The sequence below is a fragment of the Thalassophryne amazonica genome, chromosome 4, assembly GCF_902500255.1.
Source record: "Thalassophryne amazonica chromosome 4, fThaAma1.1, whole genome shotgun sequence".
Lineage (NCBI taxonomy): Eukaryota > Metazoa > Chordata > Actinopteri > Batrachoidiformes > Batrachoididae > Thalassophryne > Thalassophryne amazonica.
The window spans coordinates 144,077,909-144,103,225 of NC_047106.1; the positions used below are offsets into that span (position 1 = coordinate 144,077,909).

The 25,317-nt window shown below is 45.4% G+C and overlaps 1 protein-coding gene across 1 annotated transcript in view; it reads left to right on the top strand.

Moving 5' to 3' along the window:
* Positions 1 to 25,317, top strand: part of LOC117509064 (E3 ubiquitin-protein ligase RNF169-like) — a 100,407-nt gene that overhangs the window by 24,823 nt on the left and 50,267 nt on the right. The window contains exon 2 of the mRNA XM_034168873.1: positions 1,858 to 1,904. Within this exon, the coding sequence (XP_034024764.1) occupies positions 1,858 to 1,904 (47 nt within the window). The remainder of the gene's footprint in view (positions 1 to 1,857; positions 1,905 to 25,317) is intronic.

A 25,317-nucleotide genomic window follows, 5' to 3' on the forward strand; every position in this document is an offset into this window, starting at 1 on the left:
AGGCGTCTGTTATGGACAAAGAACACAGGTGCATTTTATTGATGGCATTTTGAATGCACAGAGATACCGTGATGAGATCCTGAGGCCCATTGTTGTCATACATCCAAGAACATCACCTCATGTTGCAGCAGGATAATGCATGGCCCCATGTTGCAAGGATCTGTACACAATTCTTGGAAGCTGAAAATGTCCCAGTTCTTGTATGGCCGGCATACTCACCGGACATGTCACCCATTGAGCATGTTTGGGATGCTCTGGACCGGCGTATACGACAGCGTGTACCAGTTCCTGCCAATATCCAGCAACTTCGCACAGCCATTGAAGAGGAGTGGACCAACATTCCACAGGCCACAACTGACAACCTGATCAACTCTATGCGAATGAGATGTGTTGCACTGCATGAGGCAAATGGTGGTCACACCAGATACTGACTGGTATCCCCCCCCCCAATAAAACAAAACTGCACCTTTCAGAGTGGCCTTTTATTGTGGGCAGTCTAAGGCACACCTGTGCACTAATCATGGTGTCTAATCAGCATCTTGATGTGGCACACCTGTGAGGTGGGATGGATTATCTCAGCAAAGGAGAAGTGCTCACTATCACAGATTTAGACTGGTTTGTGAACAATATTTGAGGGAAATGGTGATATTGTGTATGTGGAAAAAGTTTTAGATCTTTGAGTTCATCTCATACAAAATGGGAGCAAAACCAAAAGTGTTGCATTTATATTTTTGTTGAGTGTATATCTTACATGTCAGCAGGCTGACGTGCACAGATGTGCCTGCAGTTCAACACTTCGTTTCACAGCAACAATATAGACGGGGTACATGTTGTGTAGACAGTCCACTGATCCCAAACAGGCCACATAAGCAGTTACACTATTCCCACATTTAGTCCAAAGTAGGATAACGAGTTGAATATCTTCAGCACATAATGTGCTCTTAAAAGAAGCCCCAAATCCAACACAGTGGACACCACACTAACACGAGTCCAAACACGCTCAATTGGACAGTGCAAACATACATGAACACAACACGATCACAAAACAGTAGTTCTAGGATTATGGCAGAAACTTCACGCCATTACACAAACATCAACATAACAGAATCAGGTCAAAAACATATGCATTTGAATCATACAGACTGGATGATTTATTCTGGTTGTTTCTGAAAGATAAGCACAAGAATTAGTAGCAGAAAATGCAGTAATATTCTTCAATGGTGAATCCTTGGTCAAACTCGTCACTGGATTAGTCCAGTCCCATCTCGAGTATGGAAATGCTGTCTGCTTCCAACTTACAAGGAAGACTCCACTCTGGTGGAGAATGTATGACGGCGCACCACAAAACTGGTACTGAAGGATGGAACCTTATGAATTCCACCTGAGAGCACTCAAGCTACAGAGTCTACAGTACAGGCGGGTCCACAGGGATGTGATAGAGGTTTTCAACACAAAGTTGATTTACAAAGTCGAAGCAGATTACATCAAGCTAGAGAACAACAAAACCAGAGGCCACCATTTGAAGTTACAGAAACGGAGAGCTAACAAGGTCGCGAGGCAGAATTTCTTGATGTTGAGGTCAACCAACATGTGGAACTCCTGACTGAAGTGAATGCATTCAAGTCCAGGCTGGATAAAGACCGGGCCGATGGCCGCCTTAGTCTCAAATCTCTGCACGACATTCACAAAGCCGATGGCAACCAATCACAGGGGATGTTAAGGCCTAACCATAGAAGAAGAGGATATGTTTTTAATTTTTTAAACAGTCTGACATGCTCTGTTTTAGTGTGTGTGTGTGTCTGGGTTTCCTCTGGTTGAATGCAGTTTGATGCCTTCTGTCTTTGTCTTCTCTTGCAGAGTTCTTTGTGACGCCTGCTCTCACAAATCTGTCTGGGAAATACAAGGTGAGTCTGGTTCTTATGCGCAAGGGTCGGCTGAAAAGTTGTGCCTCCATCACGATTATTTCAGTAACAAGCAAGATATCAAAGTGAGACTGGCTGGAGAATAATCCTTTACTTATGGGCCATCGCGGTTTTTCGCTGCAGTACATGGAGGTGCGTTTGAAACAGCATTGTGTTGTTGAAGTCCTTGTGGTGGAGAGTTGTTCACCCATGGACACTCATCGAGGAATTAGTTAGTGTTAGCTTGACCGGTGAAAATCCAGTTATCACCAAGCGGTAAACTCTGGTGGTCTCAGGTGAAGCTCCACCTGGAAGAAGACGTTGCAGTTCCTTGACTGGCCACTTGACACTGGGTCCAAAAGCATGCAGGTTACCATTCATGTCCATATGGTTTTAAACCATAAAGTTTTGTATACTTACGGGTGTGGTCGCTTTGAGTGACAGCTGCCTAGCAGAGTGTCCTCTGACTCTCCTGCGTCTGCTTGCTGTTGTGTCTGTTTCATTTGGAGTATTTTATTACAAACACCTGGAATAATGTGTCTTGTTGTAATTGTAATTGTTGTAATGGCCAAAGTCTCTGATATTAATCATCCCACCTCCTCCCATAAGGTTTTCAATTTCACGTAAGACCAAAAAAATTTGACACACCCCCAACCTGACCTGTGAACCACTTTCTGATTTGGAGTCATAAAAAAACATCTAATCAAATCCTTCCAGCAGAAATCTCACCATATTGAAGAATTTGTAGTTGTGGAGTTGTTTCTCTAAAATTGTACTGAACTCTTTCTGAATTCACTGTTGGTTTCTTTTTCCCATTTGTTGAATTCTTCTTTGTGGACTTGAACCCTTTGTTGGGTTTACCAGTGATGCATTTTGTACTTTACGAGTCATAAACGTCTGTGAATATTTATATTGTACAGGGTGTCCCAAAAACTGCCACAAAAATAATCTGTAGACTTTTGGATCCTGATATCGATCATATGTCATCTTGAAGCATGTCTCTTTTTATCTCTTTTATCTCTTTTAATTTTATCTCTGGTGTTTATTTCAAATTTTTTTGTAGTTTTGTCAGTCACAAGATGTGCTCAGTATGGGCACGGCTCCTCTGGTTGGTCCAGCTCTCCCTTTGTTATGGCCCGGTCAGGGCATATGACGATTCCTGAACGAAGGGGAAAAAAGTCACAAATCATCGAGAAAAGGTGGACGAAAGAGCTTTTGACTTTTCCCATCACCGAATAGCCTGCAAATCAAGAGCGCAAAGGGACGAAGGAGGAACAAAACAAAACTGAAGATAACATTGATCTCCATGCTTTAAACAATCAGGCAATCCATCTTAGAACCTTATCGTGGTGGGGAGGTTTGTGTGCTGCTATGAACCTGAGAGCTGTGTTGTCTGGAGCCTTTGTACTCCTGGTAGGGTCTCCCATGGCAAATTGGTCTCAGGTGAGGGGCCAGACTAAAAATGGGGTCATAAGCCACCATGAAAAAAAAAGGTAGAGGAATGTGACCCAGAGGAAGCCCTGGACCCCCGTCTGGAGCCAGGCCTGGATGTAGGGCCCGTCAGTGAGCGCCTGGTGGCTGGGCTTGCCACGGAGCCCAGTTGGGCACAGCCCGAAAAGGCAACGTGGACCTTCCATCTCCACTCTGGGCTCACCACCCACAGGGGGAACCGCTGGTGTTGGGTTTGCTGTCCCGTGGGTGGCAGTAAAAGTTGAGGGCCTCGGTGGACCAGACCCCGGAGGCAGGAGTGAGCTGTGAGGGTGCGGAAGGTCACCTCGCTGTGGGGGAAGGAGCCAGAGCTTGTGCGGGAGGTTGAGCAATACCAGTTAGATCTAGTGGCCCTCATCTCCATGCACAGCCTAAGCTCTGGAACCACTGTCCTTGTTCGGGGTTAATAGTCTGACATAAATCACCAAAATGTATAAAGTTCTCAGGTTTTGTTATTCTATATTATATATTAGACAACTTTGGATGCTGTAGCTCCTCTGAAAAAGAGAGCTTTAAATCAGAAGTGTCTGACTCCGTGGTATAACTCACAAACTCGTAGCTTAAAGCAGATAACCCGTAAGTTGGAGAGGAAATGGCGTCTCACTAATTTAGAAGATCTTCACTTAGCCTGGAAAAAGAGTTTGTTGCTCTATAAAAAAGCCCTCCGTAAGCTAGGACATCTTTCTACTCATCACTAATTGAAGAAAATAAGTATAAACCTCAGGTTTCTTTTCAGCACTGTAGCTAGGCTGACAAAGAGTCAGAGCTCTATTGAGCTGAGTATTCCATTAACTTTAACTAGTAATAACTTCATGACTTTCTTTGCTAACAAAATTTTGACTATTAGAGAAAAAATTACTCATAACCATCCCAAAGATGTATCGTTATCTTTGGCTGCTTTCAGTGATGCCGGTATTTGGTTAGACTCTTTCTCTCCGGTTGTTCTGTCTGAGTTATTTTCATTGGTTGCTTCGTCCAAACCATCGGCATGTTTATTGGACCCCATTCCTGCCAGGCTGCTCAAGGAAGTCCTACCATTATTTAATGCTTCAATCTTAAATATGATCAATCTATCTTTGTTAGTTGGTTATGTACCACAGGCCTTTAAGGTGGCAGTAAATTAAACCATTACTTAAAAAGCCATCACTTGACCCAGCTATCTTAGCTAATTATAGGCCAATTTCCAACCTTCCTTTTCTCTCAAAGATTCTTGAGAGGGTAGTTGTAAAACAGCTAACTGATCACCTGCAGAGGAATGGTCTATTTGAAGAGTTTCAGTCAGGTTTTAGAATTCATCATAGTACAGAAACAGCATTAGTGAAGGTTACAAATGATCTTCTTATGGCTTCGGACAGTGGACTTATCTCTGTGCTTGTTCTGTTTGACCTCATTGCTGCTTTTGATACTGTTGACCATAAAATTTTATTACAGAGGTTAGAGCATGTCATAGGTATTAAAGGCACTGCGCTGCGGTGGTTTTGAATCACATTTGTCTAATAGATTACAGTTTGTTCATGTAATGGGGAATCTTCTTCACAGACTAAAGTTAATTATGGAGTTCCACAAGGTTCTGTGCTAGGACCAATTTTATTCACTTTATACATGCTTCCCTTAGGGCAGTATTATTAGACGGTATTGCTTAAATTTTCATTGTTACGCAGATGATACCCAGCTTTATCTATCCATGAAGCCAGAGGATACACACCAATTAGCTAAACTGCAGGATTGTCTTACGACATAAAGACATGGATGACCTCTAATTTCCTGCTTTTAAACTCAGATAAACTGAAGTTATTGTACTTGGCCCCACAAATCTTAGAAGCATGGTGTCTAACCAGATTGTTACTCTGGATGGCATTTCCCTGATCTCTAGTAATACTGTGAGAAATCTTGGAGTCATTTTTGATCAGGATATGTCATTCAAAGCGCATATTAAACAAATATGTAGGACTGCCTTTTTGCATTTAACGCAATATCTCTAAAATCAGAAAGGTCTTGTCTCAGAGTGATGCTGAAAAACACTAATTCATGCATTTATTTCCTCTAGGCTGGACTATTGTAATTCATTATTATCAGGTTGTCCTAAAGTTCCCTAAAAAAAGCCTTCAGTTGGTTTCAGAATGCTGCAGCTAGAGTACTGACGGGGACTAGCAGGAGAGAGCATATCTCACCCGTGTTGGCCTCTCTTCATTGGCTTCCTGTTAATTCTAGAATAGAAATTTAAAATTCTTCTTCTTACTTATAAGGTTTTGAATAATCAGGTCCCATCTTATCTTAGGGACCTCGTAGTACCATATTACCCCATTAGAGCGCTTCGTTCTCAGACTGCGGGCTTACTTGTAGTTCCTAGGGTTGTAAGAGTAGAATGGGAGGCAGAGCCTTCAGCTTTCAGGCTCCTCTCCTGTGGAACCAGCTCCCAATTCAGATCAGGGAGACAGATACCCTCTCTACTTTTAAGATTAGGCTTAAAACTTTCCTTTTCGCTAAGGCCTATAGTTAGGGCTGGATCGGGTGACCCTGGACCATCCCTTGTTATGCTGCTTTAGACGTAGATTGTGGGGGGGGTTCCCATGATGCACTGTTTCTTTCTCTTTTTGCTCCGTATGCATCACTCTGCATTTAATCATTAGTGATCGATCTCTGCCCCCCTTCAACGGCATGTCCTTTTCCTGGTTTTTTCCCTCAGCCCCCAACCAGTCTCAGCAGAAGACTGCCCCTCCCTGAGCCTGGTTCTGCTGGAGGTTTCTTCTTGTTAAAAGGGAGTTTTTCCTTCCCACTGTTGCCAAGTGCTTGCTCATAGGGGGTCGTTTTGACCGTTGGGGTTTTTCATAATTATTGTATGGCCTTGCCTTGCAATATGGAGCGCCTTGGGGCAACTGTTTGTTGTGATTTGGCGCTATATAAGAAAAAAGTTGATTGATTGATTGATTGATTCTACAGAAGGAAGCGATTCCCCGTTGAGCCCATTGTCTGTACTATGGTCCTGTGATGCTGGGAGGAAGTGCAGAGGGAACTCGGGCCGGCTCAGCAGTCCTGTTGCTCTGTGAACCACCTCAGACCATTTTTTTTCAAATACAGGCTGACACATGGATTTTATAACTGGCACGCTTCAGGGAGTCTGTCCAAACAGACTGATTACACCAGCGCACTAAGGCCTAAAGTCAGCTGACAAATAATCATCTTGTATGCAGAGCAGAGCCACACCTCCTCTCTCCCCTGCCACATAATCATGTCTAAAGTGTCTCGAGTGTCTAAAGGGGCCTTGACACTTGCTCTGCCAGAGAATAAACGTCGTAAACGCGTTGTAAACCGTCCAAGGCAGCATGCAAGTGCACAAAGAAAATTGTGAAATGTTCAAAATCTCTGGCATGAATTAATGTTGTGAACTACACTTGAACATTACATAAACAATTCAAAAACGCTGAGTGTTGGTGCGAGCCACTGCGTCAGCGCAGCGCATCACAGCGCAGCTCATCTGAACGATTATGACAAGATGTTCAATCTGTCATACACATCCTGTTACAGCTGCTCATAAGAATGAATGAATTGTAATGCAGTTGTTTATTACCAAATGTGTTTCTCCACCTCATGAAGTTCACAAGAACAGCTGTAGAAGATTCCTCTGTGATTCCGGAGTGATTTGATGTGGTTTCATCAGGCAAGTTCTCAGGGTAAACTAATTAATCTGCCATGAAATAATTATTTATATAATGCAGCATCCAGCGGAACACAGTGGGTTGCTTGGGCACGACAAATTGCGTGGCAGTGCAGGGGTTAAATGTGTGCAGGCGTCAAGGTGCCTTAACTCTTGGTCTTGATGACTCCAAGTGCGTCTAGAGGAAGTGTTTGTCCAACTCTCCAAACAGGCTGGTTGGAGGTGCTGCAAATAAATAGAACAATCTTGGGAGGATGTTCATCTTTATTGTCTAAATTCTACTGCCAAGGTGAAGTCGAAGCAAGTTCCACCTGACAAGGTCGTTAGGAATTATTTATTTATCTGTTCGTAGTTAGTGTCATTTAACTGTGGGAAATCTTTTGTCAGTACAACACCCAAATATTTAATTTGTGTTTGACACCCGTTAATTTGAAGCCTGTCCATTAATTGTTCTGATGGAGCGTTGGCATATTGAGTGTATATCCAGAGAATCTCCCATATGTTTGTAGGATGTTCATGAGCAGTGGAATACCAGGTTTGGGCTTTTTAACGGTTAGAAGAACATGTAATGCACATGTAATGTCTTTATTTCCAGCCCTTCCTGCTGTTATAGAGCGTCTAAGGTTCCTTATGTTAAACAGAAATTATCTAATCTGAAATAACAGGTGGTTTTAATTTACAGATGAAAGGTTTCTAAAGAACATTTATTGATTTATTTAGCTATTTTAATTACAAGTGTTCTAAACTTTTTTTAATAGTAATCAGAAATTTTGAGGTAACAAACAACAAAAACATTTCCAAGGATTTTTCTTCAGAAAACTGCTCTCTAAGTGAGCAGTCCTGTGACACGTTTCTGTTTTGTACAGATCAGTGGTTTCTGCACCGATCCCTTTTGTGCATATCAGTGGTTTCTGTATCGATCCCTTTTGTGCAGATCAGTGGTTCTGCACCGATCCATTTTGTGCAGATCAGTGGTTTCTGCACCGATCCGTTTTGTGCCGATCAGGGGTTTCTGCACCGATCCGTTTTGTGCCGATCAGGGGTTTCTGCACCGATCCGTTTTGTGCTGATCAGGGGTTTCTGCACCGATCCATTTTGTGGCAGATCAGGGTGTTCTGCACCGATCTGTTTTGTACAGATCAGTGGTTTCTGCCACTAGTCTTCCGTGTTTTGGCCAACGGCGTCGTTCCTATTGGACAACGCGAAGCTGCGTCACAGCTCAGAGCATCGAAAGTTGGATTGGGTTGAACTTATGTTTTTTCTTTTGTTCAATAAAAAAAAAGATTGGGTTGAACTTTGACCATGTCAGCCTGCCAACAAGCGGCAATGCGTGTTCCCGTCAGAAGCGTCGCTTTAGCTCGGCTTTTGACGCGACGCTTACGCCTCTAAAAAGCAACGCATCTCACTTAAAATAATGCTTTTTAGACCAATTCTTGAATCCTCTGACACTTCTGATGCGTGAAAGGCCCATTAATCTGCAATAATGAGCTTGAAATAGCGCTGATCAAAATAATGAGGATAAAATCTATATCGGAATCCTGATCGGATGCAACATCCGATTTTGATCAAGTCTGAAAACCACGTGATCGGGCCTCGATTTCCGATCCTGTGATCGGATCGGGACATCCCTAGGTTGAAGTAGAAACAAGGTGATGATCAGTGAACCACAGCTAATGATGCATGCGCACTGAAGGCAGGGTGGACCGATTTTTAGGGGGTGGGCCGTTCTGTCTGAGACACCGGTATTCTCTGATTCAGGCTGGCAAACAAACACAAAACCGCTACGATTCTTCAGCCATGACAAGGAAATAAAGTATTTTCAGATGTCCTTTTCCAAATCAGGAGGTTTTATGTGGTTACGTTTTCGTCAGGTTGTGATGATGAATCTGATAAAACTAACAGGGTCAGATTTGTTGTGTGGGCCGCCAGAAGAGGAGGTACTGCTGGCCCACCACCAGAGGGCGCCCTGTCTGGAGTGCGGGCTCCAGGCACCAGAGGGCGCAGCCGCCTCACAGGAGCAGCCAGGGTGACAGCTGTCACGAATCACCTGCAACGGCTGTTACCAATCATCTGATCGGCAGGAGTATATCAGCAGTACGACGTCTCCACCTCTTCGCCGAGATATCGTTTCTACCGTGAAGGTAACGTACTCAGCAAACTGTTCAACAGTGATCTTTGTGAGTTTGTGCATTACTCTGAGAGAACTTTTCAACGAGAGGTGGAGGTAGCTTACCTGCCGTTCAGATTCCTGGGTGCGAACGTGCCCCCCTTTAATTGTTCTGTATTCCTCGCCAGCAGTACCAGGTCCGACACGCGGAGGCAGTGGCCACCTGGGAGTTCGGGACTTGGCGGCTCCAGTATTCCCGGGGTCTGGTGGCGGAGGAAACCGTGTGGTTCCGGTTCTACTTTGGAGAGGCGTCTCCTATCTTCGAGCCTGCCCACACGACACCCGTGTAAATTTGACTTTGTCCATTATGGTAAATCCGTGGTACTAGTTGTGCATATTCACAACAGTAAAGTGTGTTATTTGACCTATTCCATTGTCTGTTCATTTGCGCCCCCTGTTGTGGGTCCGTGTACTCACACTTTCCCAACAGGATATCTCGGCCATCGTCATGGATCCCGAGGGCGTCACCGTCTGTTGAACGGCCAATGGAAGAACAGGGCGCACAGGCGTCCGCAGGAGGAATGGTCGGTGAGTTGCAGCGGATCCTCACCGATTTCACGGCTCGGTTGGATTTAATCACCGAGCAGAACGTCCTCCTTAACCGCAGGGTGGAGTCTCTCGCCGCACAGGTGGAAGCACGCCCTCAGGGCGCTGCTGCGGCTCTCCCTCCTGTCGACCCTGTGCGTAACAGTGACGTTCCACAGGTCATTCAACACCCCCTCCCACCTGCCCCTGAAGCATACCATAAGCCCTCCTGAGCCGTACGAGGTTGTGTGGATACGTGCGCGGACTTCCTTATGCAGTGTTCGCTCGTCTTCGCACAACGTCCTGTCATGTACGCGACTGATGCTAGCAGGTACTTATGTAATAAACCTGCTTCGCGGTGAGGCACGTGCCTTGGCTACAGCGCTCTGGAGCAGAATTCACGGCTCCTTCTGACATATGATGGGTTTGTGAGGGAGTTCAGACAGTGTTCGATCACCCAAATAGAGGAGAGACCGCTTCAGCCGTGCTGCTGTCAATGAGACAGGGGTGCGGAGCAGCAGCTGCCTATGCAGTCGACTTCCGCAATCGCGGCTGCGAGGTCCGGCTGGAATAGCACTGCCCTCACGCGCCGCCTTTGTAAACGGACTGTCGTTGGTCCTAAAGGAGCACCTGGTGGCCAAGGACGAACCGCGGATTTAGACGGCTTATTGATCTAGTTATACGATTAGACAATCGGTTAGAAGAACGCCGTCGTGAACGAGACGAAAGGGCGTGGCCGGGCACGCGCCGCCCTCTCCCTTCCGGTTCTGACCGGGGCAGTCCCGCCCCTCCCCACGCTCCACGGCCCCTACGCTCCGTGTGGTTACAGCTCCCCTGACTGACGAATGCTATGGACACGAGCAGGCCACATTTAGGGCACCAGAGAGACAGAGGACGCTGGCCCGCGGAGCGTGTTTTGTTTGTGGCTCGATCGAGCATCAGGTAAGAGACTGCCCCGAGCGGTCAAACCACCAACGCCTGCCCCTAGAGACTGGGCTAGGGGTGGCCGAGACATGCACGTGGGACACAACCCACATCGCCACACGACTCCCAGTTACAATCCTTTATGAGGATTTAACCCTGAAGGCCCCAGCACTGGGTGACACGGGCTCTGAAGGGAATCTGTTAGACAGCAGATGGGCCCGGGAGATAGGGCTCCCTCTGGTGGCGCTTACCTCGCCTGTGCAGGTGCGGGCACTAGATGGCTCCCTACTCCTCCAATCACACATAAGAACACCACCTGTAACTCTGGTGGTGTCAGGAAATCACCGGGAGGAGATCGAGTTTTTTGTGACTCCTGCTACCTCCCGTGTGATTTTAGGGTTCCCCTGGATGTTAAAAACACAATCCCCGGATCCGATTGGGCCGTCCGGGTAGTGGTTCAGTGGAGCGAGACCTGCCATCGGGTATGTTTAGGTTCTCGTTCCTCCCGGTCCCCAGGCTAAGGAGGAGGTCAGAGTCCCGCCCAATCTAAGGGACGGTGCCGTTGAGTACCATGACCTTGTAGATGTGTTCAGTAAGGATCTGGCACCTCACCCTCCCCCCCCCACCGTCCGTACGATGTGCCATTGATTTGGTTCCAGCGTTGAGTTCCCGTCCAGCAGGCTGTACAACCTCTCACGACCTGAGCGCGAATCAATGGAGACCTACATCCGGGACTCTTTAGCTGGCCGGGTTGATCCGGAATTCCCACTTCACCCGATGGGTGCAGGTTTCTTTTTTGTGGGAAAAAAGGATGGCGGACTACGTCCATGCAATTGATACCGGGGGCTGAACGAAATCACGATTCGTAACCGATACCATTGCCCTTGTTGATTCAGTGTTCACGCCCCTGCATGGAGCCCAAATATTCACGAAGCTTGACCTTAGAAATGCGTATCACCTGGTCCGGATCCGGAAGGGAGACGAGTGGAAGACGGCATTTAACACCCGTTAGGTCACTTTGAGTACCTGGTCATGCCGTTCGGCCTCACAAACGCCCCCGCGACGTTCCAAGCTTTGGTTAATGATGTCTTGCGGGATTTCCTGCACCGATTCGTCTTCGTATCTAGACGATATCCTCATCTTTTCTCCGGATCCTGAGACTCATGTCCGGCATGTACGTCAGGTCCTGCAGCGGTTGTTGGAGAACCGGCTGTTTGTGAAGGGCGAGAAGTGCGAGTTTCACCGCACTTCTTTGTCCTTCCTGGGGTTCATCATCTCCCCCAACTGCGTCGCTCCTGATCCGGCCAAGGTTGCGGCGGTGACAGACTGGCCCCAACCCACTAGCCGTAGGAAGCTGCAACAGTTCCTCGGCTTTGCAAATTTCTACAGGAGGTTCATTAAGGGCTACAGTCAGGTAGTTAGCCCCCTGACAGCCCTGACCTCACCCAAAAGTTCCCTTCACCTGGTCGGATCGTTGCGATGCCGCGTTCAAGGAGTTGAACGGCGCTTCTCGTCTGCACCGTTTTGTGTGCAGCTCGTCCAAGTCGCCAGTTAGTGTTGAAGTGGACGCCTCGGACTCAGGGATAGGAGCTGTGCGTTCCCAGAGCGGGAAGACCGATAAGGTCCTTCACCCGTGTGCCTATTTTTCCCGCGGTTGACCCGGCCAACGGAACTATGACGTCGCAATCGAGAACTCCTTGCGGTGAAAGAGGCTCTTGAGAGTGGAGACATCTGTTGGCTGGGAACGTCCGTGCATTCACGGTTTTCACACTGACCACCGGAACTGGAGTATATCAGGACCGCCAAGCGGCTGAACCCAGGGCAAGCCCGCTAGGTCACTGTTTCTTCGGCCCCATTTTGACTTCCGGATCACCTAACCGTCCCGGGACCAAGAACCAGAAATCGGATGCCTTGTCCCGGGTACATGAAGATGAAGTCAAAACGGAGTTGTCGGATCCACCGGAACCCATCATCCCGGAGTCCACTATCGTGGCCACCCTCACCTGGGACGTAGAGAGAACTGTCCGGAGGCCCTGGCACGAAGCCCGGACCCCGGGACTGGTCCGAAGAACAGACTTTACGTCCCACCAGAAGCTAGGGCTGCAGTCTTTGGACTTTTGTCACGGCTCTAAGCTCTCCTGTCATCCAGGGGTGAATAACCGTGGCAGTTGTCCGGCAGCGCTTCTGGTGGGCGTCCCTAGAGGCCGACATCCGGGATTATATCCAGGCCTGCACCATCTGCGCCAGGGGCAAGGCTGACTATCGCAGGGCTTCGGGACTGCTCCAGCCTCTGCCCGTGCCCCATCGCCCCTGGTCCCACATTGGCCTGGATTTTGTCACGGGCCTCCCGCCGTCCCAGGGCAACACCACGATCCTCACGATAGTGGACCGATTCTCCAAGGCGGCCCACTTCGTGGCCCTCCTGAAGCTCCCGACGGCCCAGGAGCGGTCCACCACGTCGTCCGGCTGCATGGGATACCATCGGACATCGTTTCGGATCGTGGTCCCCAGTTCTCCTCGCAAGTCTGGAGAGCTTCTGCCGGGAACTGGGGGCCACGGTGAGTCTCTCATCCGGGTATCATCCCCAGACCAACGGGCAAGCAGAACGGGCCAATCAGGAGGTGGAGCAGGCCCTGCGTTGCGTGACAGCCGCGCACCCGGCGGCCTGGAGTACCCATCTGGCCTGGATCGAGTATGCCCATAACAGCCAGGTGTCGGCAGCCACCGGCCTCTCCCCTTTCGAGGTGTGTCTGGGGTACCAACCTCCTTTGTTTCCGGTGGTTGAGGGAGAGGTCGGTGTGCCCTCGGTCCAGGCCCACCTACGGAAGTGCCGTCGGGTGTGGCGTGCCGCCCGTTCTGCCTTGCTGAAGGCCCGGATGAGAACAAAGGCCCATGCAGACCGTCGGCGGACCCCGGCCCCTACGTACCGGGCAGGGCAGGCAGTGTGGTTGTCTACAAAGGACATACCCTTCAAGTGGACTCCCCCAAACTACAGGACCGATACATCGGTCCGTTCAAAATCATCAAGGTACTCAGTCCAGCCGCATTGAGGCTTCAGCTTCCGGCCTCACTGCGGATCCATCCCGTTTTCCACGTGTCCCGGATTAATCAATCAATCAATCAATTTTTTTTTATATAGCGCCAAATCACAACAAACAGTTGCCCCAAGGCACTTTTAAGCCCCATCACACCTCACCCCTCTGTACTCCCGGTCCGGCACCACCTCCTGCCCGGATCATCGATGGCGAGCCGGCTTGGACTGTGCGCCGGCTCTTGGATGTCCGTAGGATGGGCCGGGGCTTCCAGTATTTGGTGGACTGGGAGGGGTACGGACCTGAAGAACGCTCCTGGGTGAAGAGGAGCTTCATCCTGGATCCGGCCCTCCTGGCCGATTTCTACCGCCGCCACCCGGACAAGCCTGGTCGGGCGCCAGGAGGCGCCCGTTGAGGGGGGGGTCCTGTTGTGTGGGCCGCCAGAAGAGGAGGTACTGCTGGCCCACCACCAGAGGGCGCCCTGTCTGGAGTGCGGCTCCAGGCACCAGAAGGCGCAGCTCCTCACAGGAGCAGCCAGGGTGACAGCTGTCACGAATCACCTGCAACGGCTGTTACCAATCATCTGATCGGCAGGAGTATATCAGCAGGACGACGTCTCCACCTCTTCGCCGAGATATCGTTTCTACCGTGAAGGTAACGTACTCAGCAAACTGTTCAACAGTGATCTTTGTGAGTTTGTGCATTACTCTGAGAGAACTTTTCAGCGAGAGGTGGAGGTAGCTTACCTGCCGTTCAGATTCCTGGGTGCGAACGCGCCCCCCTTTAATTGTTCTGTATTCCTCGCCAGCAGTACCAGGTCCGACACGCGGAGGCAGTGGCCACCTGGGAGTTCGGGACTTGGCGGCTCCAGTATTCCCGGGGTCTGGTGGCGGAGGAAACCGTGTGGTTCCGGTTCTACTTTGGAGAGGCGTCTCCTGTCTTCGAGCCTGCCCACACGACACCTGTGTAAATTTGACTTTGTCCATTATTGTAAATCCGTGGTACTAGTTGTGCATATTCACAACAGTAAAGTGTGTTATTTGACCTATTCCATTGTCCGTTCATTTGCGCCCCCTGTTGTGGGTCCGTGTACTCACACTTTCCCAACAAGATTAAGACTTTTCAATTCTCTTTTGTTCCCCTTCCCCTTGGCCCTCCCCCTCCCTCTACGCCTACCCCTTTAAAACAAGGGATAAGGTGAAGGGGTATGCCTCTATCCCTATGAATTGAGACACTCCTCCGCCTTAGGGGGAAAAAACTGCCCGTCTCAAACTGCCGTCTTCACTGTTTGTCAATAAGGTAACCGAAGCACAACTTGTTGCAGTAGCCTGTTTGCTCATTTTATTTTGTTGCCTTTCTGCGTAAATGCAAAGAATAGAAGAAGTCACAGATTTCTTCAACGCATCGCAATCATGTTGGAGAATTTTGTGGTATTAATTTAATTAATTAGCAATTTATAATAATAATAATAATAACTAATAGCATTAATAATTAATTAATTCACAATTAATTAATGTTAATACTACTAATAATTAGTCATTAATAATAGTAATAATTAATATTAATTTATTAATAATTAAAAGAAATAAACACTTGAAATATATCAGTCTGTGTGGAATGAATGTATACATTATACAAGTTTCACTTTTTGAATGGAATTACCGAAATAAATCAACTTTTTCATGATATTCTAATTAGATGACCAGCAGCTGGTCATAGTTAGCGTATGTTTGCGGATGTTATAAAAAGCTGGCGTCCCTTAATAAATCCGGTCTGCTCCTCAGAAATAATAGATGGAAGTACCTTCTCTAAACGAAGAGCAAGAGCTTTTGCTAGAATCTTAATATCCACTTTCATTAGTGAGAGGGGCCTGTACGAAGTCCAGAGGTCTGGATCCTTGTCCTTCTTTAGGAGCACACTGATGGAGGCTTGCCTCAGAGTAGGGGGAAGAGACCCATTCGCCAAAGATTCAACGTAGACTGAGCGCAACAATGGAATGAGTTTGGTGTGAAAGGCCCTATAGAATTCCACTGTAAATCCGTCTGGGCCCGGCGCCTTGTTGTTTTGCATATTTTGTAGGGCTAGACTAACTTCTTTACTAGTTAGTGGAAGATCCAATTCATCCAACACAGTCCCCGGGAGACCGGAAATTCAAGATTATTCAAGAAGTTATGCATCTGAGACATGTCTGGTGATAGTTCTGATCTGTACAAAGAGGAATAAAATGATGAGAAAACTGAATTAATGGCTAATGGTTGGTCCTGCAAAGCACCAAAGTCATCTTTGACATGAGGAATCAGGCGTGAAGAAGCTTGCCGATGCAGCTGATGTGCGAGCAGTCTGCCTGCTTTGTCACCATACTCATAGTATCTGGATCGAGAATGTAATAGAAGGCGTTCAGCATCACCAGTTGTAAGGAGATCAAACTCAGTCTGCAAGGATACTCTGTTTTTCACAAGATTGTCAGACGGGGCCACCGCAAGCTGGCATCTATGTCAGCCAGGTCAGTGGTGAGCTTCTCAATTTTAGACATTCTAGCCTTTTTTAAATGAGCAGAATAAGAGATGATCTGACCTCGTAGATAAGCTTTCAAGACTCCCAAAGCAATGAGCTGGAAATTGGGTCAGTATCAGGCTGATTGAGGGCAATGAAATCATCTATCGAAGCTGAAATAAAAGTCTGAAATTTTACATCTGATAAAGTGCTGAATTAAACCTCCATTGGGTCGGATAGCGAGGTCCTGGCAAAAGCAGAATGTCCAAAGACACCGGTGCATGATCTGAAACAATAGGATGATACGAAACACTTGTCACCTTGGAAATCATTTAGTATCAATAAAAAATAATCGATGCGGGAAAATGACTGATGTACTCGAGAGTAAAAAGAATATTGCCTAGCATTTGGGTTGTAAAACCTCCAGGGGTCAACATAACTATTGTTAGACAAGAAATTGCAAAGGGCTTTGGACATGAGAGACTGAGTAGAGCCTGATCTAGAACGGTCAAGTCCAGGATCAATTACACAATTCATGTCCCCAGCAAGAATTAAAAATGAGTATTCAGGGATGGGAGGCTTTCAAACAGCTTATTCATAAAGTGAGGGTTATCAAAATCGGCGCATATACTTAACCAATAGGACAGGAACATGAAACAAGGTACCAGAAACAATCAGGAACCTGCCATCACTATCAGAAGAGACCTTAGCAACCCCTCTGGCTTTAGAGTTAAAACTCGAGTGGAACACATCAGAGATCCAGGGGCACTTCAGTCTAACCTGATCCCTAGTCCTCATGTGGGTCTCCTGCAAAAAACAATATCAGGTTTGAGACGTTTCAAATGGGAGAAGACTCGGGATCTCTTAATGGAGCCCCCCAGACCCTTAATATTCCAACTAATAAATCTCACAGGTGAGGCAGAGGAGTTGGCCATGCAAAATCAAGCATCATAAATTTGTTGTCCAAACTGGGGCACCCACTTGACCATTTGCCCAGACACAGTCGGAAGTAGAAGAAAGGGGGAAGAGAGAAAAAGAAAGGGAGAGAGGGAAGAACCCCCCCCCACACCCCACACACCAACACCCACCCCCCACCCTCACACACATAACCACCCAACGAACAACAAACCCCCGTAGCACTTACCACTACCCCAACCCAAACTGAAGGGGCACCCAGTGCCAACTCCAAATGGAGTCAAAACCCAAAAAGAGAAACTCAGGGCTATGGACTGAAAAGTGAACGTCTAACCTACAACTACAGCTCAAACGCATCATAAGCTCCCGCCAAACAGCATAAATAGAAAAACAAACTAAAAGCAGCAGGGTATAAAATATCCTACCATTATTAACACCACTATGTGACATTGTGTTAGATACGAAAACAAAATAGTATCAATATTATAATCAGACAAACAATTATTATAAACAATTATAACAAAATTATAAAAGGAAATCAGAAAGTGACAATGACTTAACCAGGGGCCTCCAAAGCACTACAAAGTGCAACAATGTATATCAACAATTTACAGATTAAAAGGACTGACTTCAGATTGTCACACACATGAACATTAGTAAAAAAAAAAAAAAAAAGGGAGAGCCCCTGGAATAATGACAAAAACGTAAAGATGCATACCTTTATGCACAGGACAACAAAGACCAAAAATCTACCTCACTTTTTTAAAGTTCCAACAAACACTGCAGCCTCAGCAGGAGAAGTGAATTCCTTCTGTGGCCCTCGCTGGTGATCCTCAGGCGCGCTGGATATACCATACCAAAACGAATGTTCGGAATCTCCCTAAGCTGACGTCGAACACTGTTGAAGGCGGCCCGGGCCCGAGCCGTCCGTGACGTCAGATCCGGAAATACAGAGATGTCCATGCCCATAACCTTGATCCGCTGCTGAACCCTGGCGCGTTGCAAAATATCGACACAGTCCGCATAATAGTGAAGGCGAGCTATTATGGGGCGAGGTCGCTCCCCGGCCCTCGGTTTGGGCTGTAAGGGGTGAGCCCGGTCCACCACGGGTTCCTTGTCCAGTGTGAAAGCCTGCTTCAGCAGCCTGGAGATTGTAGTAGCGTTGATTGAGTCCTTAAAGTCCTCATCCACCCCGAGAATCCTAATATTATTACGGCGGGACCTCGCCTCCAAATCCTCACACTTATTTTCAAGGGCCGCAATTTGGGAAGATAATTTGCCCACTGTATTTTGAAGTGAAGTGATGTCATCAGTACAAGTAGACAAAGCGCCCTCCATATCAGTCAGTGTTTTTCAGCTCGCTCATCTCCGTATTGGTAGCCGCTAAGCTAGCGCTCAATTCCGCTTTCAGACTGAAGCTCTGACTTAATGGAAGTTAAATTTTCCGACATAGCAGAGTGAGTTCAGTCTTGAAAAGGTCTCTCATTTCTTCTCGTAGAGCAACAAGTAAATCCGCCTTAAACTCAGCAGGAGTGAGAATAGGCATAGCCGAGGGCCCGCTCGAGGCAGGTGTGGAGACTCACCAGAGTCCGAGGATGAGGCGGAGGCAGCAGGCCGCACCGATGGAGCAGCCGAGCTGCTCGTAGATTTAGATTTCGTAGGCATCTCAAACGTGAAAATGATCAAGATTTAAGTTTAAAAAGAAATATATCCACACAAAGTCAGTACAGATACCCTGAAGGGCTATTTTGGTGAGTTTAGCAGGAGCCCCGAAAAAAAACGTCTCACTCCATCAGTCACCAGACCAAAAACCACTTATGGTTCAAATTTTAACCAAACTAATTTTGTTAGTTATTTAAAATTACTGTCATGTCTGAAGTTTTATTAAGTGAAAATATCATATATGTTTTAGTTTTAAAGTAATGTGCTAATTTTTAAGGTTTTGTGAGCACATCCTGTGACCCGCAATGCATTTTTGGGTAGGATGATCTAATCTCAGTACATCACGACACGACAAATGCATTTCAGACACTCTGTTCAGGCTCCACGGACAACAGCATTAAACTCCAGTGCCTAAAACTCTCTTGAATATATTCTCTTCTGCGTTTATAGATGTTGGTTTTATTTGCATTTGTTAAATTCCACGCATTTTAAATGTAGCAGACAGGGATTACTGTATCTGGAATTTGTTTTCAAGGCCTCTACTGCCATCTACTGTCAGTAGTGTTCACTAAGCGTGTGGGAACCAGTAGATAGCAGTGTTCTTTTTATTTTGACCAAGATTATGTCAGATGATTGTCAAATCAACTTTTTGGCTTTGCAAATGGCTTTTTTTGTGTGCAATGAATGTATACATTATACAAGTTTCACTTTTTTAATGGAATTACCTTATTTCTTTTTCAAATTCTCCCATTTTTTGCATCCAGCCTTATTTCCTTTAGAAATTTCCTTGACAAATAATATCAGTCTGTTAGGACGTCAGGTTATGTGTTACACATATACATGTGTGTGTATATATTTTCCAACTTATTCCCATTGATGAAACTTTTAATTTTCTGCCTGAAAGCTTATTAGATGATTGTGTTGTTTGTTTACAAAATACACACACATTACAGACCTTGAAATCCAACAGCAGGATTGATATTATCCAAAGATTTATGAACATACAAATTAATGTGCTTACACTTTATCATGATTTTCTCTGTTGTGAGAGATAAAGGTGTCTTATCATAGTGTTCGTGTGTATATGCATTATAACGCAGCGCACGAGCGACGTTACGATAGTCTTCAGAATGACAACATACGCAACATGCATCCAGCAGCAGACACGTTGCTGTCATAGACAACTGCCTGTAAAGTTTTTTGGCAAGTTATAACTTTCTAAACAGCGTAATTTGTAATGAAAGCCGCTTCATTTGTGCAGCTCTTTCGGCGCCATGTTTGTGTTTTCAGACAGCAGTAAGCTCCTCCTACCCCTCCAAATGGAGTGATTTGTAGCCCTTCGCCTTCCCCTCCGCCTCGCTCCAAAAGAGAGACTCTGCCAGTGTTTAGCAGAGGCACTTTTACCCAGAATCCTTTGCGATTTGTTTGTTTGTTACAAAACCACAATTAGTGCACTATTCAACATTAAAAGATATATGTTTTTTTTTTACTTTGTACAAATGACATAATTGACATTAATGGAGTTATTCTATCGGTATTAATGTTATTTATAATCAAAACCATAAGTCAGCATGACTTTATTTTTCAAGACCTGCGCCTGACCGGAGCATTGTAATTGATAGAGAGTTGGCTTTATGGCTGCTCTCGGGGTGCCTCTGTGCTGGGAGCTCTGTATTAAACAAGAGCTTCCAGCAGGGGCCAAATGTTGAAAGAAAACGGGGGTCTCATTGTTGAGGTCTGTTGTTATTTTTAATATTATTATAAGCTATTAATTTGTTTTACTAGTAGTTGTAGATGTGTCAGAGGTAATATTGGAATTTATGTTATCGGTTATGTGTAACTTCCGATACATTTTTGGGTGGTTCATTGTTTTATCTTTATCGAAGATAACTTTTCAGTTATCTGATTATCTGTTATCAAAGTTAATTTTTTGGTTATCTGTGCCCACCACTGATAATCACATTATTCCCTTTGATCACTTTGGGTGGAGAGACTCAGACTCAAGGAATCAGACTCAAATGTGCTGCTGTGGTCCCAAATGGTGCATGTGCAGTGAAGGCAGGGCGGACTGATTTTTATGGGGGACCATTTGGTCTGTGACACCGGATCTCTGTAGGAAACCTACAGGTGATGTCACGCAGACTGTCTGCAGTACATATACTGTCCAGTCTATGGTTTCTGTTGGTCTGTTTTTGTCTGGGTTTAGTCCAGTTTAAGATTTTGTGGTTGGGACTAGTATGGGTTTGGTCCAGTTTTGTTTTGCTTTTGATTGGTTGAGTTTATTTTTATGCAGGTATAGCCTAGGTAAGTTGCCATTTGTGTAGGTTTAATGCAGTGTAGTTTGTTTGTTTCGTCAAGTATTGTTTTTTATTTTTATTATTTTTTATTATAAGTAGCTTGACATGGTCTAGCTACTTATAATTAAACAAAAAAAAAATTGACATGGTCTAGCAAAGCTCTCGATTTACCGATCGATCTGCGTTCCGATCCTCACCTATGTTCATGAGATTTGGCTCATGACCGAAAGAAACGAGGATCGCGAGTACAAGCTGCCGAGATGAGTTTCCTCTGCAGGGTGGCTGGGCGCTCCCTTAGAGATAGGTTAGGAGCTCGGAGTCGAGCCGCTGCTCCTCCACATTGAAAGGAGTCAGTTGAGGTGGCTCAGGCATCTTTTCTGGATGCCCCCTGGACGCCTCGCTGGAGAGGTGTTCCGGGCACATCCCATTGGGAGGAGGCCCGGGGAAGACCCAGGACACGCTGGGGGGACTACATCTCTCAGCTGGCTTGGGAACGCCTTGGGGTTCCTCCGGAGGAGCTGCGGGAGATGTGTGTGGATCAGGAGGTCTGGGCGGCTTTGCTTGAGCTGCTGCGACGCGACGCGACCCGACTCCAGATAAAGTGGAAGAAAATGGATGGATGGATGGATGACATGGTCTATATGGGCAGTTAGACACCACAATTTGGGCAACTCTCAGTTGTCTCTTTCACAAAGGAGACTACAACAAGATGCAAGAAGAAGCCAACAAGACGCCCTGGTATAGCTCAGATAAAGATGATGCGGAAAGCAAGTGGCTCACAAACTATCAGGCATTTGCTAGAAAGCCATGTACCAGCAGTGGAACCAGCTCCAAACCAGACAAAGGATAAAACTAATCACATGACCAATGAGGTGCTCACAAAAATTAGGAAGAACAATGCTGCTTTCTAAAATGGGTGTTATACCAGAGACGCGGCAGATTACAACAATGTCCCATAGTAACAGACGTGGGTGCTAGTTGTCCGTCAAATGGCGGAAATCCGTCAAACTCAAAATTCAGTTTCCATCATTTCTGTCAGAAGTTCTCAATCTCTAAGTTAAAAACTATTTTAATGCTTTACTTTGGCACAAATTGGTTGAAAACCAAAGAATTCCGTAGTGTTTTGCAATAATGGAGGTCGCCATTACCGGAAATGAAACCGAACTGAGTTGACTTGTTACATGAGCCGTGAGTGGTTGGATATCGAAGCGACTCTATCACCACGCCCTCGAATACAATAAGGTTAGTTATAGTGCATGGGTTAAAGTTCTCCATTGCCACAACGGATTTCCGTCATTTGGAAAATTTAACTACACATATCCGCATGCACGTGGTGTCATGCGTGTTTTGGGGGCCGAAATGATAGTCTCACTGTCAAAGCAACATCCCATTCTGCACTAATCAAAGCAGCAGCAATGTCAGTGTGTATGGCGCCGTACTAAAGAGGAAGGGACTGTGTGGATTTTCACTCCTCTCCGCTCTGTTTACTGCTTGCCATGAGCCACAGTCCTTCTCCTCCCTGTCTTCGTGAGAACATTGGCAGACACTCCCCAAGTAGAGTGGTGTGTGGCTTTGTTTTGAACCAATGAAGCTTTGATCCGACTTGCTGCTTTGATGGTTTGTTGTATTATTTCGCTTTATCTTAATTTTTCCCTGCTAAAACCCAGTGAAGCAATGGTTCGATCTGCTGGGTCATTGGAGGTTTATCTTAATTTTCCCCGCTAAAACCCTACAGACCATATGGCTGTGAGTAATATTTACCTTTTTATATTAAACCGACCTATTATGGTCTTCTGAAACAGTTGATAGATGTATTTTATAACTTAAAAACAGGAGCGATGCTAACGCGTTAGCATGTGTATGGAGTTTTCAGTGTTAAAGTTAGCATTAAGCTGGTCGCATCTCAGCACAGTTTGTGTGCATTTGTTTTCTGTATAATAAATAATTAATGGCTCTGCGTTTGTTGTCGTAAAAGAGTTAAATGTATTACGAATTGTAATATTTATTTATTTATTTTTATTTATACATTAATAATACAACCCCTGGCAAAAATGATGGAATCACCGGCCTCGGATGATGTTTATTCAGTTGTTTAATTTTGTAGAAAAAATGCAGATCACAGACATGACACAAAACTGAAGTCACTTCAAATGGCAACTTTCTGGCTTTAAGAAACACTATAAGAAATCAAGAAAAAAAGATTGTGACAGTCAGTAACGGTTACTTTTTTAGACCAAGCAGAGGAAAAAAATATGGAATCACTCAATTCTGAGGAAAAAATTATGGAATCACCCTGTAAATTTTCATCCCCCAAATTAACACCTGCATCAAATCAGATCTGCTCATTGACATTGACCCTATGTGTCTTTTTGCAAGGAATGTTTTTGCAGTTTTTGCTCTATGGCAAGATGCATTATCATCTTGAAAAATGATTTCATCATCCCCAAACATCCTTTCAATTGTCCAAAATATCAACATAAACTTGTGCATTTATTGATGATGTAATGACAGCCATCTCCCCAGTGCCTTTACCTGACATGCAGCCCCATATCATCAATGACTGTGGAAATTTACATGTTGTCTTTAGGCAGTCATCTTTATAAATCTCATTGGAAAGGCACCAAACAAAAGTTCCAGCATCATCACCTTGCCCAATGCAGATTCGAGATTCATCACTGAATATGACTTTCATCCAGTCATCCACAGTCCACAATTGCTTTTCCTTAGCCCATTGTAACCTTGTTTTTTTTTCTGTTTAGGTGTTAATGATGCCTTTCATTTAGCTTTTCTGTATGTAAATCCCATTTCCTTTAGGCAGTTTCTTACAGTTCGGTCACAGACGTTGACTCCAGTTTCCTCTCATTCGTTCCTCATTTGTTTTGTTGTACATTTTTTGATTTTTGAGACATATTACTTTAAGTTTTCTGTCTTGACGCTTTGATGTCTTCCTTGGTCTACCAGTATGTTTGCCTTTAACAACCTTCCCATGTTGTTTGCATTTGGTCCAGAGTTTCGACACAGCTGACTGTGAACAACCAACATCTTTTGCAACATTGCGTGATGATTTACCCCTCTTTTAAGAGTTTGATAATCCTCTCCTTGTTTCAATTGACATCTCTCGTGTTGGAACCATGATTCATGTCAGTCCACTTGGTGCAACAGCTCTCCAAGCTGTGTTCACCCTCCTTTTAGATGCAGACTAATGAGCAGATCTGATATGATGCAGGTGTTAGTTTTGGGATGAAATTTACAGGGTGATTCCATAATTTTTTCCTCAGGATTGAGTGATTCCATATTTTTTCCTCTGCTTGGTCTAAAAAAGTAACCGTTACTGACTGCCACAATCTTTTTTTCTTGATTTCTTACAGTGTTTCTTAAGAAGCCAGAAAAGTTGCCATTTGAAATGACTTTAGTTTTGTGTCATGTCTGTGATCTGCTTTTTTTTCTACAAAATAATAAGTGTTTCCTGTGAACACCTAGTGACTCTTAAACCTCCACTTCATACCATGATTTGTTGTGCTCTGTTTTTACACAAGAAAAAAATAAAAATGCAGTAAACTGCACATTGTGTCTTTTTTCATGAAAATATCTAACATCTTTCCAAAGGTTGTAATACAACCAATAAAACTGCAAATCGATCAAAATGTTTTTTTTTCCTCCCAAAATGAGACATCCTGGCTGATGTGCAGCAGCCCAAGACTGTACGGCTGCAGACCCGCAGACTCCAGCACCCGGCTGAGCTCAGCTCAGATGTATGGAGAGACATTCATGCCATTAATGTCTGAAAGGAAGTGCTTTTGTCAAAAACTACAGATTTTATTATGTCCAGAGATCAAGGAACCAGTGATCAATTTCACATTTATTTACTTTAAGACTCAATAAAATGTTCTTGACATAGAAAACCCGTAAAGCCGATTTTTAGTACACAGAAAATTCACAGTAGGTATTGATAAGGGAATTGATAAGGAATGTGATCGATATGCAGAATCAATAATGGTATTGATATTGATAAAATCTTATCAATACCCATCCCTGTTGTACACACAATGACACAGATGTTTGCAGAGAACATGAAGGTATTCAATAAGATCAGAAGCATCCAAGATAGAGAAACCCTGCAGAATGGGCTTGAAGCCCTCGAGGAATGGCCCCACAGGTGGCTTAGAAATGCAAGGTGATGTAGATGGGCAGACGCCAAGATGATTTCAAGTATGTGATGGCAAAAGATGGTTGCAGTAGAGCTTGAACTGACATCCCT